We start from the raw sequence: 17,999 nt of genomic DNA on the forward strand, positions 1-17,999 counted from the left end.
TGTCTACACATGCATTTTGGTGAATGTAACTACTCCACTGCAGGATAGTACTTGTCCTGGGCAGTACTATCCTACAGCACAGTTAATATATTGCACCCTAATACAGTTGCATGTGTGGATAATGACACTTTGCTGTGGAGCTAATTAGTCAGTTCCCCAGTAAAGTGTATGTGTAGATGCACTCACTCAGTGGACAAACAGGCAATAGAATCAACCGGAGCCAGTCTTAGGGGTGGGTGATGTGGGTGACCACCCAGGATGCATGGTCAGGGGGACACCAAACACACATGCACACACATGGGTAAACGGCTCATGCTCACAGCAGCACTTTCCTCCCACCCTGCCTTGCCCTGCCTTGGCTGATCCCCACCCTACCCCAGCCTTCCCCCCATCTCCAGCCACTGCTCAGGGGTAGCTGGGCAGGGTGGTGCCTGCTCTAGTCTGCCCACCTTACTCCCTCATAGGAACAGGGGTGACTGCCTGCCTGCCTAGTGCACCATACCACCCTGCCTCCTCACTGGACGATGCACCATGCTCCTGCCTGCCTACCTCTGCCTATGCCTGCAGCAGTACCACTGGCTTGGGATGTGGAGGTGAGGGTGCCAATATACAAGTTTGCCCAGAGCACCATTTTCCCTAAGGCCAGCTCTGGAATCAACCCTTTAGTGAGCTGCATGTTTTTTCAGCAGATTGGTTGGTGACAGGTATTATCTAGAACGGGGCCGGGGGGAGCAATTATTTTGGACAGAGGGCCACTTACTGAATTTTGGCAAGCCATGGAGGGCCGGATGATAGGTAGCCAGGGGAGATAAATATTAATTTTCTAAATTTTTAGGGGCCCCATGGGCTGGATGGAATGGCCTGGTGGGCCGCATCTGGGCCCATCCCTAGTCTTGAAAGTCTGTTAGAGTTGCTATTAGCAATTTTGAAATGATACTTACACATGTCTAACAGTTGCACCTTTTGCTACCTGACTGCAGTATCTCTATAGCCTTCTAAGGCAGATATATTGCACTTGCATGCCTATACAACAAAAGTTATTTCCTATTTTGACATTTACATGTATATATATTGAGAGAGAGCGCGAAGTGGATCTATTGTACTGAATCTAATGCAAGAGGGAGCAAGAAAGAATGATAGTTATAAATGTATTCTGAAATGTCTATCGTATCATAAATTTAAATGATTAGACACAAATTTTAAGTCTGATCTACAGTCTTGAAAATCTGATTATGGACATCTTATGAACAAAGACTACCAGCTGTGTGATGGTTTAGTTATTCAAACAAATTCATCTCTGCAGTAACTCTATTCGTTTTTGTAAAACTGCACCAGTATTGAATATGATCTGTTGTGTATACAAAGAAACCAGTAATGGAAAGCTACCAAATTCATTTGGTAATAATCTTGTGGAACTGAATCTAATGCAAAAGGGAGGTCCATTGATTTTCATAAACCACAAGCCCTGAAACATGAGGTTCTCCATTTTGCCATGCAATAAGAATGGGTACTAAGAATGGGCAATAGCTATTACTTGCTATTAGTATTTTGAACCTGATATTCACATGTCTATTAGTTGTGAGTTTTAGTATGTGAGTTAGCCATAAGTTAGTTGCGTAATTATACACTAATAGTATGTGCTTTTTGTCACTGGTGTATATTTAAATTAACAACTGAACATGCTTTGATTTTTAAAGTAATGTTTCAAATAATCACTTGGAAATATCCACTTTGTTGTACTCTGAATTCCTCATTAAATTACCTCTCTCTTTGTTCCTATAAACCTTATGAATCATTTGTATTTAAAACACTCTTTTAAATTGCTTTCTTCCATCTTTTGTGCTTCCCATTAACACTCAAACCTTAACTATTTTAAAAAATATTACTCACTCCTTTTTAATTAATATAAAAGCCAGTGAAATCTTTCAAAACAAAAAAAATCAATAAATGCATAATATATTTGGAAAGATTTTATGTAAAACTTGTAAAAACAAATCTGTTTTTACAGCAGAAGTGTCCTAAGCACTAAATTAGGGGCAGGCCTGGCTGGGTGTGAACATGTTCCAGCCACACTGGGAAGCCTGAGGGAAAGAGTCATGGGGCCAGAAGGAAAGGGAGGAAGACATTGCTATTGCAGGTTTTGGCCTCTTTTCATGGCTGTTTACACATTTTACCTGTTAACTATATTGGCTTTAGCCAAATGCATACTGATGTAAATCTGGAGTAAAACCATTGTAAATAATGGCACTATTCTAGATTACACATTAATAACAGAGGGTGGGCTTGGGCTGGTTGAGCTGGATTGATGACAGTGAGAGGGGACTTGTCTACTGGAGACAGGATGATCTGAAAACAAATGGATCATGTGTCATTAGTATGTCTACCCCAACTTTCTTTGTAAATTGGATGTGTGGTCACCTGTCACAAGCAAAGTGTAATTATAGGAGAGAGTCAGTAGGCTTGTGTCCTATCAGCTTGTGTCACAAGCAAAGTGTAATTATACTACAGGAGTCAGTAGGCTTGTGTCCTATCAGGTTGGGAGGGCTAGTGACTGAGGACTGGAGAACTCTGAACATTGTACACCCATGTACATTGTACACCCATGGGCTTTCTTTTTCTGAAAGGAAAGAAAGAGACTTAGGAGAGGATTATGACTAACAGTCCACCAGGCCATGGGTGTTTGGATTTTGAAAAGAGAAATGCAGATGGTGTGGTACATCATCACATTAAACACAACACTTTTTTTCTTCCACTAAAAAGAAACCAGAAGTTTCTTTTTTCCTTTCCTTTCCTTTCCTTTCCTTTCCTTTCCTTTAATAAGCTGGTGGCTATGGATATATTATACATAGGAGGCTATGGATATAGTTTTCAGTTTACAGTCAAATAAAAAATGAATATCACTTCATTGGAATGTGCATTAATTTGCTATCTCATATATTCGGATTAAAAATCCACAAAAGACTAGGCAAAAATACTAAAAAGGTATTGTTTCTCTAGTCCTGTAATCATTAGAATTAAATGTATATCTGTCTCAGATTCTTAAAACAAAACCAAGCCTTGTTGAGGATCTTGCCAGTGCATTCAATGCTTCACTGAAATTTATTTCCACACCTGACTCAATATTTCCATGCCGGAATTAATGTTTTTAGCTAGAGTTAAAAACAGTCTGTAGGGCTGTAAAATAGGAGCTACGTTACCAGAAGCAGCTAACAGACTGCTTAAGGCTTTGTTTTTCTCTCTCCAAACATAGCCAGGCATTCCTAGCTGTTAAGGATTCTGGGTAATATTTTCCACGACCCTCCCCTACATGAAAAATACTGTACTGAGGACTGCCACTAGATTTTCCCACTAGTGCAGCTTGGGCATCTATTCCAGCTGCAGTAGGAAAAAGTTTCAAATGGGTGGAACACTATGCCAAGCACTAGCCTGCTTTCTTTCTTCCAGTGCTATTCACACAGTTTTCCCCAATCAGACTCGGTAATGCAACATTTTCAAACAGCTTTGGAAGCAGAGTTAGTTTTCTTCCTAGGCACTATCTGTCTGCTTGACAGTCAGGTTTCTTCTTGCTCGTTTTCCTTCTGGTCCAATGAATTTTTCCATCTTAGCTGCCTAGTAGCCTGGCTTCAACAGGGAGATGCTGTCATTTATTCCTTGCCTGTGGTCTTGTGATTAGAATATTGTCCTGTGAGGTGAGAGATTTGATTTCAAATCCCCCTGGGAGCAGTAAACCAAAGTCCTTCATGTCCTAAGCACCTGCCTTACAAACAAAGCTATTGCAGCATCACCTTACCACATCAAACACTTGGTACCAGTGGTTTTCTGTTGACTGTAATTTCTGGGGGTTTACACAGCACTGCCACAGCCAAATTGAATTGTTATGGGGCATACATGGAGTTGGACATCTTAGAGCCACAATTAATTTCTTCCTACCATGAACAGAGCACAGTCATGCAGGGTGAAAGTATAGACACAGAAAATAGTGAGATTCAAATCATTACATGCAGTGGAGCAGAATTACTTTGATGCCTAAAAACTGTGAAGTGACATTTAGGTGCCTTTAGTGGCAAAGTAACAACTTGCCATAGTCTCCAGGTAGGCAGAACTCTTGGGTAGATTTTATACAATACTATGCTTGATTTGGGAGAGATGCTTAAGTGAGCCACATCTACCCAGCTTTCATCCTAGAACTCTTCACGGTTGCTGCCTTACCCAATGTGTTCATAGCTATAGTTCATTGTTTTAGTTTGCCTTCAGTGCAGGAGCCTCATTTGTAAGGATCAGGTAGCTCATTTATTGAATGTATGGTGATGACTCATGTTCTATTGTGATCTAGATCAGGACCTGCAATATTTATAGGATGTAAACCCAGGGACTCAGGAAGAAAAGTGTTCAGTATCATTTGGTAGCCAGAGTTTTGGCAGCATATTTCATGCTCAGTAACAGTAGTCTTATGCAGTATTAATGCTCTCTGCCATTAGTGCTATAGTTATGATGTGTTTATAGCTAAGTGGTGGGCTTTGTGGAGCCGACCACTGCAGCAACCTAGTAGGCAACAATAAGTTCTGTTGTTTGCAGGAAAACCTTTCTATGTGCATGAGTTGCTCCTGAAAACTGCTACTTCTCTTTATCGGAGGAATACAGTGAAAGGAACAATCAGCTTGAGTTGACTGAAAAAATCACTAAAGCAATGTGGGAATAAGAAATGGCAGTAGGCCTATAGCATACATGAACAAATATCTATTGTACGCACAAGGGTATGTCTTATTCTAAAACAATCATTGACAGTGAAGAACATCATGGACTCTGTTCGGTGGTCTGTATTTCTCTATTTCTCATCTCTGAGTAGCCTGAAACAGGTCAATTACTAAGTTGTTTTATCCAGTGTCTGTTTCTTCTGACCATGATATTGGCAGTTCCTTAACTAAAAAACATATTTGGGGATATTCTATATTTATAAGTTTACAGTACCCATTGAACAGCACCCTCATCTCTGCATTGCTGGGAGAATAGTGAGTATCGGGAGAAAGGTTCTAAATCCATGCAGCCCTCCCTTTGAACTCTCTCTTGTTCTTCCATTTTCTATAATTTCAGACAGGAAATAGACTTGCTCCTTCTCCCATGTTTTTGTCATGTACACAATTCTTTGTTAACATCAGTGCATACTCTTTCCCCCTAGAGCTCCCAGGCACTACAGGTTTCTTTGTGACCTCTGGCAGGACAGGGCTGTCACAACCCCCTCACCAAGTTAAAAAGTTGCACTCTCCTGGCTGTACCTGCGGGCAGCAGAGTCCTATAAAGCCCCGAGTGACTGAAGAGGAAGATCCCAGCTCGGCAGTTTGAGGCTACTCTAGTTAGGGACTCGCCTTGACTTGGGCTCAGGCTCTGTTGTCATTTTTAAGTAAAAGGCGAGGAAGATTTGCACCTTAATGTAGCACAAGCTTTCATGGACTGAAGTTTTATGAATGTCCTTTCCTAGAGTTTGATGAAATGAGTTTCAGCCCAGCAAAACTTGTTACATATATATAATATATAGCTGGTTAGGTCAAACCCAGAGTTGTAGATGGGATAGAAAAGCACTGGCTAACACTAATAATGAGCAGAGAGATGTGGTTAACTGTGTTAGTCTCCAGTCAAGTAGAAGGCAGGGTACCAAAGTAGATACAGAGAGGGAGGGAGAGACGGTAGATTTGCCCCTTATAGACTAACCAAAGTAGATAGATACATATAGGTGCTTGTGTGAGTATGTGTATAGACACACACACCTATCCACATGTCTATATGTATATATCAATGTAATATGTGTATATCTATCTATATACACACACCCAGGACTGTCTCAGGGCGCGGGAGGTTGAATCAGGCCGACTGCCCCAGGTGCTGTGCTGTGGTGGGCCCTGCAGAGCCAGGCAGAGTGGCCGCAGTGACTCTGTGCTGTCACCGGTTTCACATCTGGCCACTTGGCACCCCTGTCCACCACTGAATCTGCCACTGGCTTCTTTGTGTCCGGGGTGGGGCCTCGCACAGGCTGATTTGCCCCGGGCCCCGCTGTGGTCATCTCTGCACACACCTACCTATATGTATATATCTATCTAAAAGCCAAGGAGTATGTGTATATACACAAACACACGTATACCTATCTATCTATCTATGCATCTACTTATGCCCGTATATAATATAGAGATGAAGGTTCTAGCCCTGACTCTAACAGTGTTTGAAATTTTATGCCTGATACCCTGGAAGAGTTCCCTAACTACCAAACTAGGGGCAGGCTTGAGTGTCAGTATGTCTCCTGTGGGCTTAGACAGATAAATATTTAGGTGTGTATACTCAAACACACACCTATACATGTATCTGTCTACTTTGGTGTGTGGTAGGTGTGGGCTTAGATAGATATATAAGGGCATAGATATATATGGGCTTAGATATATAATGGTGTGTGTGTGTGTGTATGACACCCCCATATATATTTATACACACATATATACACACTCCATATATAGATATGCCTATAGCTATCTATCTAGATATAGATGGATATATATATGTGTATGTGTGTATAGACAGACAGACAAATAGGGTGTGTGTGTATGTGTGTACAAACACGCACGGTACATTTATAGGCAGAGATATATATGGGATTAAATATAATTGTGTACGTATATATATACACACACACTGTCCGTCTATCTAGGTATATACACCCCCCCATATATAAGCCCGTATGCATAAGATAGATAGAGGGTCGTGTGTCTCTGTGTATAGGGGTTTAGATATATATGGGGGGGGGTGTATGTATGTATACACACACGTACATCTCCCCATTCGATTGATCAATGGTTTTCAACCTTTTTGGATCAGTGTACCGCCCCAGCAGCCAGACGCAGAGTGGGGGGGGGGTGCAGTGTGCGGCTGAATGTGGAGCAGTGGCAACAGGGGCGACACGTAGGGGGTGCACACAAATGCACAGGCACCCCTGAGCGTAGCAGTGCACCCCCTACAAAAGGCGCCACTGACAGTGTCAGCGGTGCCTGTGGGTGGCCACCATTCGCTACCCTGGTGTGGGCAGTCCGCAACCCCTGCTGGCGGCTGCCGGCACTGCCCGCTCACCACCGCTGGGCTCCCACTGTGCACCCCCAGCCGCTGAGGGGCACGAGTCGTTTATGTGTGGCAGTGGCTGTGGGCGAGCTTCCCCGTGTCCAGTGGGGTCGGCAGCGCCAGGGATGTTGTGTGGCGTTGCTCTGTCCCTGCCCATGTGTACCTCCTAGGCCTCTAGGGCCTTCTCAAGTACCCCAGGGGGTATGTGTACCTGTCGTTGACAACCCCTGAGATAGATAGATAGATGCGTGTGTATATATGGGCTTAGATCTCTCTCTCTAAGCCCATATATACATACACATCTATCTATCTGTCTGTCTCTCTATCTCATCTCGCTGTAGTCCCTGTGCCCACCCTGCCCCCTACTCCGCTTCGCGCGGGCCCGGCTGGGCAGGGCTGTGTAGCCGGGCGGGCGGCAGGGCGGCGCCCCTCACGAGGCAGCGCCGCGCTCGCGGCCGCTGCAGGCAGCTGGGACAAGGCCGAGGCCGACCCCCCCCAGCCCAGCGCAGGGGCTCGCGGCTGCCTGGGGCGCCCCGCGCTCTCCCCGCCCACAGCGCGCGGGGAAGGGGCGCCCCGCCCGGCTCTGCCCCCCGCCTCGGGCGGGGCTGCAAAGTTTGCGCGCTGCCGAGGGCTTGGCCAGAGCGCGGCAGCCTCCGCGCGGGAGCAGGAGCCGCGGGGTAAGTCCGGGGCCGCGGGCGGGCGCGGGACGGTCCCTCAGTGCCTGTGCAGCGCGGGAGGGCGGCTTCTGCGCCCGGCTCCTCTCCTCCAGCCGCTGCCGAGCGGGAGCCGGGGCTGCGGGAGTCTCCCCGCTCCGCCCTCAGCACCGACCCGCTGCAAACCCTCCGGCTGGGGAGAGCTCCTGCCTCTCCTCCGGGCAGCCCAGGGGCAGCAAACGGGGCAGGGCAGGGAGACCACCCCACGGGCTCAGACGAGATGCTCCGTGGTACCCGCCTCGGGTCAGAGCAAGAGGTAGGCGCTTTCTGTATGTAGCACCTGGGGAGAGTCTGCTTCATCACCAGCTCCCCCCTTTCCCTCCCCCCAGCAACCTAGCCGGTCTACCCATTCATTAACCGACGTTAAATTTAGTACCACTATTGCGGGGTATTAGAAAAAGGCGCATCCGCATGTCTTAAAGCACCTTAGATAAACAGCAGTTTTTTTGTGAGGCTTCAGTGTGTGGTAAAGTAGGCTAACGCACATTCAAGTGCATGGGCGACTGGTGCCTCTTGGGTTGGGGGGGCACTTGTCCCCCTGGCGACCAGGGACACAGCCAATTGTACTAACCCCGAAGTGCCAGCGATGCTTGTGCTGGAGCCCCCCCTCCCTAGCCAGTGCTCTCAGGGGGGCACCAGTGCTCCCACCTGTACCCCCTGTCCATCGCCTAAGCTGGGAATGCTAGCTGTCAGGGGGTGAACTTGCACCCCCCCCCATGTGTTGCCACTGTTAAAGTGCATGTGCCGACGCACCCCTAGAACCTGCCCCGTTGATCTCCTTCATTATCCCAGCAGACTCTCTTCCCTGCTTGAGTTGCAGGGCTTTAAAACCTACCTGCATTTGCTTGAAAGTAGCAAACTCAAAGCAGTGGTGAAGGGGGAAAGAAGTGGATGAAGGCAGGCATGACGTATTTCAGGTTACTTAAAGTGGTGTGTGTGGGGGTGGGGGGAATGGTGGGGAAAAGAAAGAAAGAAATAGGGGCAGGGCAAGAAAGGAAGACAAATAATTTGAGACTCAAGGGTCAGGAAGGAATTTTATCTGTGGTCAGATTAGTACAGACTGTGGGGGGTTTTGCCATCTTTGTAGCAGGGGTGTGCTCTACCCAGGACCTTTTGAGTGTATCTTGACAACATTTTATAGAAGCAAGACATTGGCAGCCATGGTTCCTCTGCTTTAGCTGCGGCAGGTTAGGGTGTCAGTCTGTTGTGTTTGGGTTGATTGTAGTCTTATGTAAAGCTTGAATCAGTGGTGGGCAAAATATGGCCCATGGGGGCCTGTGGTGGGTTCCATGGCCCTGCCCGGTGCAGGGGGCAGCCCAGGCTTTGGCAGGTCGTGCTGCCTCTGGACACACAGCAGGGCTGGGGAAGCATGGCAGCTGGACGCAGCTTCCCTGCAGTAGCGGCTCCTGGCTGCTGTTTCCTGTGTCTGCTGCTGGCACTACTGCCCAGGAACCCTAACCTGTCTGTGCTGCACCCACCACTGGGGGCTCTAAATGGAGCAGGCAAGCAAGGTCTCAATAGATACCAGCTTGGGACCTGCATGGGCAGAGCACACTTAGCCAGGCAGATAGGATGGGGCTGCAGGTAGCTGGGGAGCAGCATCCAGGAGTGTGACAGGTAGGCAGGGCAGGGGCTGGGATTGGGATTCTGGGGTGGTTACAACATGGGGCTGGGGTCCAGGACAGAGCCTTGATCCACTCCCTGCATGTCCCTGTGACAGGTACTAGTTTCAGGGGCTGGAGCATGAGGGGAGTGGATTGTGACACTGCCCCAGGTCCTGGCCCTGCGTTGTCACAGCTTCGCGATCCTGATTCCAACCACAGGCCTGCCCACCTATCCCACTCCCACCTGCAGCCAAATCCCATCTGCTTGACAAAGCATGCCTCGCCTGCGCAGGCCCCAGGCCAGTCTCTGTGGAGACCCTGGGATCACCGAGCGGTGTCAGCTTGGTGCTGGGGCCTGGGGCAGAGCTGTGATCTGTTCCTTGCATACCCCTGCCCCTGGAACCAGTGCCTGCAGGGGCATTCAGGCAGCAGATTGTGGCTCTGTCTCAAGCTCCAGCCCTGTGCTGTCATGGCCCTGGTCATCCCAGTCCCAGCCTTGGCCCCAGCCCTGGCCCTTCCCGCCTGTTCTGCTCCTGGATGTTGTTCCCTGCCTGCCCATGGTCCCATCCCATCTGCCCAGCTTAGTGCGGGGCAGAGCCACTGAAGGGGTTTTGGAGAGCTGTTGGGGGGCCAGGGGTGGAGGGGGTGCTGACTTGGCCTGATGCAGGGTGTGGGGGTGGGTGCTTATCTGTCCTGTGACAGCTCACCAAAACTCCCTAAGTGGCCTTCCATCCTAAATAATGCCCACCTCTTGTTTAGATGATGGTTTATATGGGATGGTTTGGATAGGGATGACCCTGCTTTAGGTAGGGGGTTGGACTAGATGACCTCTGGAGGTTTCTTCTAGCCCTACTTCTCTGTGATGCAGTGATTTGAGACTGATGAGTCCCACCAGCCTCCCCACAAAGTCTGGCCAATTTCTTATTAAGCAAAGAGCAGAAATCCTGCAACTCCTGCCCCTCTCCCCCTCCCCCATAAGAATTTCCTTCTGTGATATATGTTCTATCTACCCCTGTTCCCCAGTGTACAGTCCTGAGATTTTTTGGAGACTGAGAGTATTGGATTTCTTTCAAATCTCCAGTCTAATAGCATCCACAAATAGTTCTCAGCTATAGGGATATTCTTGGAAGGAAAGGGCAGATACAGCAGAGTTCTGAAGTTTTACACAGCCTTATCTTTGCAAATTATACAATATATCATTTACATTTGACTAATATTATGCTAATTAGAATCCGAATCCTGCCATGGTTGTTCAGACAAGTAGTTCCTCTGAAGTTGTGGAACTGATCCCATTAAAAAGGATTTTAGGATGAACCCCTATGAACAGCTGTCTGAACAGTGTCACATATATCAGGCTTAAACCTACTTTTGTTGTACAGTAAATTTAAGCTAAATAAAAAGCATAGCACAGTTCCTACTGGCTTAGCTAGCCCTCTAGCTACTTTTCAGCTCATGTAGTCAAGAACTGCTTTTGAACCACAAGGGTCTCCATTTAAATTCTGTCTGTGATACTGAGTGGTATGCATGCTTAGTGCAGGGCCAAGTCATCTGTTAGGAGAAGGATGGTAGAGAACATTAGTTGAACGTCTACTTGACCAGCCACAAGATGCAGCAACACATATAAAGACAATCCAGCTAATATAGTAAATCACATCTAAGACGTACTTTTATATGTAAAGGAGGGGAAAAAGTCTATGCTGTAGTGAATCCACTAAAGAAAATCAGTGTGAAATCACAGGCATTAAGGGATGGATTGTGTCATTAGGCAGCCCTTTGCTCAAGGCCACTGGTGTAACCCCTGGAAGCAAGGAAGCACAGTTCTCCCTGCTTCCTCCTTGCTTTGGAAGGTTTGTATTTGAAGGCGGGAATAGTTGGCTTCTACAGGGCATGTCCGTCATGGAAACAAATAGTGATACCTGCACTTCTACCAGTAACAAGTGATGGCACTGAATAATACTTCAGTTGTCCTGCTCAGTGTATTGCAGGGTAGAACCGAAACTGGCCATTTCTTACTCATCGTTCCTGGCAGACTCCGAAAGCAGGTGCACAGTTCCTAATTACTGTTTCAGCTAAGGTCTAGTCATCTCATCTGGGTGCTGGCTTAGAAGGGGTACCAGTATAGTCCTCTCCCACAAGGAGTCTGACATGTTAGGCACAGTCCTGTGCAGCTTGACTGTAGGAGCCAGGCAGACACAACCCCATGTGTATCTGGGGGGAATGTGTGTTGAAACATAGGCAACTGGTAGGGGGGCTGCAGGGAGGGACATGTGCCCCCCCTGACAGAGCTGCCCCCACTGCTGGTGGTGGCATCTGAGGGCACTCAATGTGCCCCCCCCAACAGGGCCATCCCCACTGCTGGCAGATGCTTGCCACCTCCTCCCCTGCCGCTGCCACTGCCGGCAGCTTCTGCGACTGCACCCTCAGACTCAGGAGGCACCAGTCACCCATGTATTGAATGATGTCCCCCACAGAGGCTTTGCCTTGCGGGGCATAGTTCTGCATCCTGGGGGGTGGGGAGGGGGTGCAAATGGGGCATGAGGAGTAACCATGGGCTAGTCTGCATTGCTTCCTGTCTCACAGTAGGAGCAGCTTGAATCCACACTGATACAGCAGCAGCGGTACTAGCTGCTGCCCAAGTTGAGAGCCAGGGCAAGTAAAACTTTCCTTTCTTCTCCTCCCCTCCCCTCCCCTTCTCTACCTGTTCTCCAGTGGTCAGCATAATTTCCTCCCCACATACCTCTCCTCTGGGTGCTGAAATTGCTTGCTATATATGCTTCTGTTACTCCAAGTTACAAGTTAGCAGTTACATTCTTGAAATATAGTGCTTCAACTTATGCTTAGTTATAAGTCCATTGAGGCCATACAACTGCATAGCTGTGACTGAACATAATTTTGGTTAGTATGCACAGGGAAGGAACCGAAGTATGATTCTGAAATCAGTGGAATATCAGTGCTCAATAGGAGCAGGGTCTGACTGACTATTCTCTTTCATTGTGGTCAGAAAAGAACCCCTGGCTGGTAACTTCCATGGGGAGAAACACTGAGATTTTGCAGATATTCTACAATACATATTACTTATAGTTCAGTTTTAATTGTTTCTTTTTTTCATGTCAATGTTAATGGATTATATAGTTTAGTGGAGCTCACCATAGGGCCTGCTCTGGCTCCCAAAGTGACTGGATCTGGCACATGGCATGGAGCATCAGTGGCAAGCAGGTCCAGCCAGTGCATTTCCTTCTTTACCCTACATCCTTCTGCTGATTCGACTTCACAACCCTCCCTTCACTCTTCCTTTCCCCACCCCTGCAGCAGGTGCTGTTTACTCCCTCCGTCCCCTCCCTTTGGTAGGCAGACAGTGCTACCAGAGGTAAGATCTTTTCCTCCCCCCCCCACCCCCTTCTCTTCATCTGACACTGGCAGCCACCTACATCCCCTGTCTCTTCCTCTCCTATCACCACCAGAGGGGTGGTGGCCCACAGTGAGACCTGTTCTTAATCATCTGGCCTGCTGCTCTAAGAGGCTGAGCTTTGTTGGTGTATCTAATCCAGATAATTACTGTTCTTTCCACTCTCTTGGCTTTTTTATTATAGTGTGCAGTTTATTATAGTGCAGTTGTGACACTAGCTTTCTTGAACAAAACTTCTGGAGTTAGTCCAGCTAGGATAGATTAGCATAGAGGTATGATAATATATGATGAAATATAATAACGTACAACTAAAACCTGAATTTCAGAAATACTTTTGGGAAACACTTGTCATTCTTTCTGTTAGAGTGTAGAAACTCACTGTGCTGATATTCAGCTGTAGAGTGTCATTTATTCACATGAGAATTCTTGTGGGTATTAATGAAAGTTTTCTGCAGAAGTCACTAGAAATTTTGGGCACTTATTTTTAACAAAGAATGCATTGCCTAGCTGGATCTGAATCTTTTGCAGTATTTAAGGTGCCACTGTCTTTAAAATGTATTTGAAACCTGTCCCATTTTTTTCAGCCAGATAAAGATTTCATATTCATAGGAGTGAGAAAGTTTGAACATATGGGAAAAGATCTTACTTTAATTCTGAAACATTCTAGGACGTAGGATAAAGGAGGGCAGAATTATAACTTTAGGTATAAGGAAACAGCATTTGCTGTCTTGGAGTAGATCACTGACCCAACTATTGTGGTCTCATATCTTGTCTCTAATAGTGGCCAATGCCTGCAGGTTCATTGAGAAGGGCATAACCTCTAAACAGTTCATCTGATAGAGCAGTACTATAATCTTGGGGAAACACCTTCCTTAATTCTTCTCTCTAATGATATTTGTACTATAAAGCATGAGAGGTAATGGCCTTTCTGCTCCTAAACTAGCTATTGTATTATTTTAGACTAGACTATGTTAGCAACCACAAAATCTCATAGCTAATTTTAAGTATTTTCATCTGTACAGTTCCACTAAATTCTGTATGTGCAACCTTCAGTTTACTCTTCTTTCCTATACATTCTTGATTTTTTCAGAAACAGCTGTACTGTTTAGTGCAGCTTGCTGCAAGCATGGGACCAATGGGGACACTGGGTGAAGAAAACCAGACAGATGACATGAAAATGGAGCTCTTCACTAGGCTGTATGTGCCAAGACTTACCACACCCCTAAGTGAGCTGGCACCTGACCCCAAACCAGAACTGAAAGACAGCACCATGTTGGTTGAAGTGCAAATTATACTCATCTTTGCTTATTGCTCTATCATCCTACTGGGGGTAATCGGCAACTCCCTGGTGATCCATGTGGTTATCAAGTTCAAAAGCATGCGGACTGTGACTAACTTCTTCATTGCTAACCTGGCTGTAGCTGATCTGCTGGTGAATACACTGTGCCTGCCCTTTACCTTAGTTTACACACTATTAGGAGAATGGAAACTGGGGCCCCAACTGTGCCACCTGGTGCCTTATGCCCAAGGTCTTGCAGTGCATGTGTCTACTGTCACTTTGACTGTGATTGCCTTGGATCGGCATCGCTGTATAGTCTATCATTTAGAGAGCAAAATCTCTAAGCGGATCAGCTTCCTGATCATTGGGGTCACTTGGGCTGTCAGTGCCCTCTTAGCCAGTCCCCTGGCCATCTTCCGTGAGTATTTTCTGATTGAGCTCATTCCTGGTTTTGAAATTGTGGTCTGCTCTGAAAAGTGGCCTGATGAGGGGCAGCTGAACTATGGCACCATCTACAGTGTCTCCATGCTCCTTATACAATATGTTTTGCCTTTGGCAATCATTTGTTATGCCTACATACGCATTTGGACCAAACTAAAGAATCATGTAAGCCCTGCGGCTGGGAATGACCAGTATCACCAACGGCGGCGAAAAACCACCAAGATGCTGGTGTGTGTGGTGGTGGTTTTTGCTGTAAGCTGGCTGCCCTTTCACACTTTCCAGCTGGTCAGTGATATTGATAGCAAGGTGTTAAATCTAAAAGAATACAAACTGATCTATACAGTATTTCATGTCATTGCCATGTGCTCGACTTTTGCTAATCCCCTTCTCTATGGCTGGATGAATAACAACTACAGGACGGCCTTTCTCACAGCATTCCAGTGTGAGCAGCGGCTGGACTCCATTCATCCTGAAATACCAACAGCAATCAAAGTCAAGAAGAATCTAGAAGTAAAAAAGAGTCATTGCACTGGAGGCCCTTTCACACAACCTACCAATGTCTAAGAAGTCAGGTTTAAAAGAGGAAATGAATGCACTATGGACATAGAGATAAATCCATTCTGCCAGATGCATTGTTAATGTGTAGTTTGTAATCATATAAGGTGGAAGAAAATGGCAACTAACATAAAGCATCTGTGGTATGATTCCAGTGGAGTTGGTTTGCTGTCAACCATATAAAATAACGCAATTCCAAAGAAAGAAGAGAGACATTGTTCATGGCTGTCTGTGTTGCGATTAAAGCAATTTTTCCTTTTGTTCTAAGTCAGTCATGAGAAAGGCAGAGAAGGTGTGTGTTATTCTTCCCTAAAGAAAGCAGTTTTTTCCTAGGGAGTGTCAAACCTGGAAGTTGGCTGAGTAGAAATTATAAGTCTGGCAAAGAGAGAAAAGGGAGTCCTTTAGAAGACCATGGCACACTTTAAGAGGAAGGCTGGGAATTGATGTTGAAGCTCATGCTTACTGTCTCTTCTCCATTTCAACTGCTCTGCAAAAAAGAGGGTTATCTTAGAGAATGTACCGCTATTTTTTACTTGTATTTAAGTAATTCAAATAGGGATTTTCTAGAGAGAGCTTAAAAATGGAGTTTAAGCTGAGAAAGGTGAAGTTTCTACGTAAATTATAATCCGGTTTCTTCTAAATCACACGGCATAATAAATACTTCCTTATAACTAACTAAGGGTAAGATGAAGAGAAAATTTTAAATCTGGGACCTGATCCCAGGGCTGGCCCTAGGGAAAATGGTCCCCTAGGTGAACTTGTATTTTGGCTCCCCCTGAGTCAGTGGCACTGCTGCAGGCAGAGGCAGGCGGGCAGGGATGCAGTGTGTAGTCCAGCGGGGAGGTAGAGCAGCATTTTACCAGGCAGATGGGTGGGCAGACACTGCTGCTGCTGTGCAGGAGCAAGTCAAGCAGACTGGAGCAGGGGGCTCCCTGCTCGCATGTGCCTGGCTTGGCTCCTTCTGCGCAGTGGCTGGAGGTGGGGGGCAGGCTGGGCTGGGCACCATTCCTCCTGCCTGGGGTGGGGATTGGCCAGGGTGGGGGAAGAGTGCTGCTATAAGCATTGGCTGCTCATGTGTGTGTGTGCATGTGTGGTGTGTCTGTGTGTGTGTACTGCCCACATAGCTCACCCATAAGGCCAGCCCTGTTTCATTCTGCATTAGAAATAGCTAAATAGACCAATGCTTTCAGGTGACATTTTTGGGCATGTAGTGAATACAGGCTTGGGTCTTCCGTGAACACTTTTTAAATTGAGGGAGCTGTTCATGTTTGGTCTTTCAGGCACTGCTGAAGCTTCTAAAGTATTATTACCTCTACAGGCTTTGAATTGTTCCTGCTTTATTCTGCAATAATAAAGTGGGAGAGAATTTGAAACTTTAGGAAGGCTGCTATGATAATGTGCTTTTCAATGTTTGCGGTTTTGTCTTGCACGTTTTGTCGTGAAGCTTTTTCCATTTTCACACTCTTAAGATTAGAAACAAAGTGTAATCTAGTACCAGTATCCTCAGTTTGCATATATTAACCAATTAACTCTGCATGTTGTAGTTAATAGTTACATTTCTTTTGCTCAGGTATAAAACTTTAAACTGTATTGTACACAGCAAAGTGCAACTCTTCTGTGTCTTTGTTTAGCTTCTTTGAACTCATTAAAGTTAAAGAGATCAAGATAATTTAACTACTATTTTTTCCAAGCTGCCTTTTTAACTTGCTGTAAAAATGTCTGTGATAGTTTTCACTTCTCATACGTATTTTCTATAGATAAATGTTAATTACCCTATCTTTCAGTTTCTCCTAAATTGCTTTTGTGTTAGATTGCTGTTACAAAACTGACCCTTACCAAATGGACAGCAGTATTTGTATGTATAATATCATACAATATTAGAAAGCAAGAAAGAAAGAAGGTATGCTGTTGTCATCCCTTCTCATGCCATTAAGACTTCTAGCTTCACTGAGAAAAGCTAGGAGGGAAGAAAGAGAACATTAATTGGTGTTTACTTTGAAAATTAAGGTAGATTAATTCATTACCATGTGACTTCATGTCCATAAATGAAATTTTGTCTCAATTACAATAGGAAGCAATGTGAAAGATAAAATAATTCAGGATGATTTGCTGGGAGAGCTTACTGAAGTTTCAAGGTTATGCTATATGTGGTATCAGTTTGATTCATTTGGTATGTGAACACTTCATCAAAAGTACATTGAAATGCTTATCCTTATTTTTTTTTTTAAATAGCCTTCTTTCTATCCAATGCAATCCACTTGTACCATCAAGTGCATAAGTGGGAATCTTTTGTTGTTAACCAATCCTGTTCTGAGCCTTCTCTTTAATTTGCTCAAGTTGTTAAGGTCTCTGCTTCAGTTCTTAAATGCTGGAAAGGTTTGCTCTTTCTGCAAGTATGTGATCTACAAGGGGATAAGTTGCAGCCCCCCTAGTTCCCTCCTGGCCACTGCTCCCCACATTACTCCAGTCTCCTATCTTCTGCTTCTGTATCTCTGTCAGGGGGCAGAGCACTTCAGGGCAGTTTGTGGAGCTGAGAATGAGGCTGGGGATGTGTAGGCCTGCAGTACAGGGCGGGGTGTGGGGTGTGGGTGTGCTCACACAGGCACATGATGCTGCAGGAAGGGGCACTTGGACAGTGCAGCAGTGGAGGAGGGTGTCCATGCAACGTGCAGCCTGTATGCCTGTGGTTTACCTTAGTGCTGCCTGTTGGGTGTACAGGCTTGTTGATACTGTCCATGGGGCGTGCAGCCCCTGGCTGCTTAGAAGTTGGACAGCCCTGCTCGCTATGCTGTTGATGTTTAAAGCGGTTCGTTTCTCTGGAGGCCACCAAAATCACAGACACACACTCATTAGATGGCACAAAAGGTGTATTTGCAAATAGGGTCAGAGCAGAGTCAAAAACTCAG

At 46.0% G+C, this 17,999-nt stretch overlaps 1 protein-coding gene across 1 annotated transcript; it reads left to right on the forward strand.

Annotated features, from left to right (window-relative positions):
- The first annotated feature begins 7,677 nt into the window (after positions 1 to 7,677).
- Positions 7,678 to 16,869, forward strand: NPY2R (neuropeptide Y receptor Y2). Its single transcript, XM_019534509.1, has 2 exons — positions 7,678 to 7,772; positions 13,909 to 16,869. Exon 2 carries the CDS (start codon positions 13,945 to 13,947, stop codon positions 15,100 to 15,102), a length of 1,158 nt encoding a protein of 385 aa, XP_019390054.1. The 5' UTR covers positions 7,678 to 7,772; positions 13,909 to 13,944; the 3' UTR covers positions 15,103 to 16,869.
- The last annotated feature ends 1,130 nt before the right edge of the window (positions 16,870 to 17,999 follow it).

Source organism: Crocodylus porosus, unplaced genomic scaffold, assembly GCF_001723895.1.
Source record: "Crocodylus porosus isolate Cpor-Errol unplaced genomic scaffold, CroPor_comp1, whole genome shotgun sequence".
In the NCBI taxonomy this organism is placed as follows: domain Eukaryota; kingdom Metazoa; phylum Chordata; order Crocodylia; family Crocodylidae; genus Crocodylus; species Crocodylus porosus.

Excerpts from the sequence above, each read along its gene's own strand:
- NPY2R (XM_019534509.1), top strand. The coding sequence starts at position 13,945 with ATGGGACCAATGGGGACACTGGGTGAAGAAAACCAGACAGATGACATG.